At 29.4% G+C, this 635-nt stretch overlaps 1 protein-coding gene across 1 annotated transcript in view; it reads right to left on the bottom strand.

The window, feature by feature from the left end:
• Positions 1 to 614, bottom strand: part of EMH_0086910 (uncharacterized protein) — a gene marked incomplete at both ends in the record, with an annotated part of 904 nt that extends 290 nt beyond the window's left edge. The window contains one exon of the mRNA XM_013501088.1: positions 372 to 614. Coding sequence (XP_013356542.1) covers positions 372 to 614 — 243 coding nt within the window. The remainder of the gene's footprint in view (positions 1 to 371) is intronic.
• Positions 615 to 635: the final 21 nt, after the last annotated feature.

Raw genomic sequence — 635 nt, 5'->3', positions numbered from 1 at the left:
TAAATATATAAATATATAAATATATAAATATATAAATATATAAATATATAAATATATAAATGTATAAATATATAAATATACAAATATATAAATATATAAATATATAAATACATAAATAAATATATAAATATATAAATATATATATTAATATATAGATATGTATATACAGAGAGATATATTTATTTTATTGTTTTTTTATGTATTTAATTATGTATTTATTTATACATATATAAATATATTTTTATTATATATTATAAAATATATAAATAAATATAAATATAAATATATCAATAAATAAATAAAATAAATAAATAAATAAATAAATAAATAAATAATAAATGCAGCAGCAACATTTGTTTGCTGCAGCAGACCTTGAGGCGGCTGAAGCAGGGGCTGCTGCTTGGCTGTTGCTGCTGCTGCTGCTGCTGCTGCTGCTGCTGCTGCTGCTGCTGTTGCTGCTGCTGCTGCTGCATCCACAGCTCCAGCTGCTGCTGCTGCTGATCCGGCGAATACTGAAACCCATCAGCAGCACTCTGCTGCTGCTGTTGCTGCTGCTGCTGCTGCTGCTGCTGTTGCTGCTTCTTCTTCTTCTCTTGCTGCTGCTGCTGCTGCATCTTCGTCTCCTCTACTACCTC

Source organism: Eimeria mitis, genomic scaffold (assembly GCF_000499745.2).
Source record: "Eimeria mitis Houghton genomic scaffold, Emh_scaff6296, whole genome shotgun sequence".
NCBI classification, from domain to species: domain Eukaryota; phylum Apicomplexa; class Conoidasida; order Eucoccidiorida; family Eimeriidae; genus Eimeria; species Eimeria mitis.
Note: the sequence above shows the minus strand (reverse complement) of the source record. Positions and strands in the feature narration are given on the sequence as shown.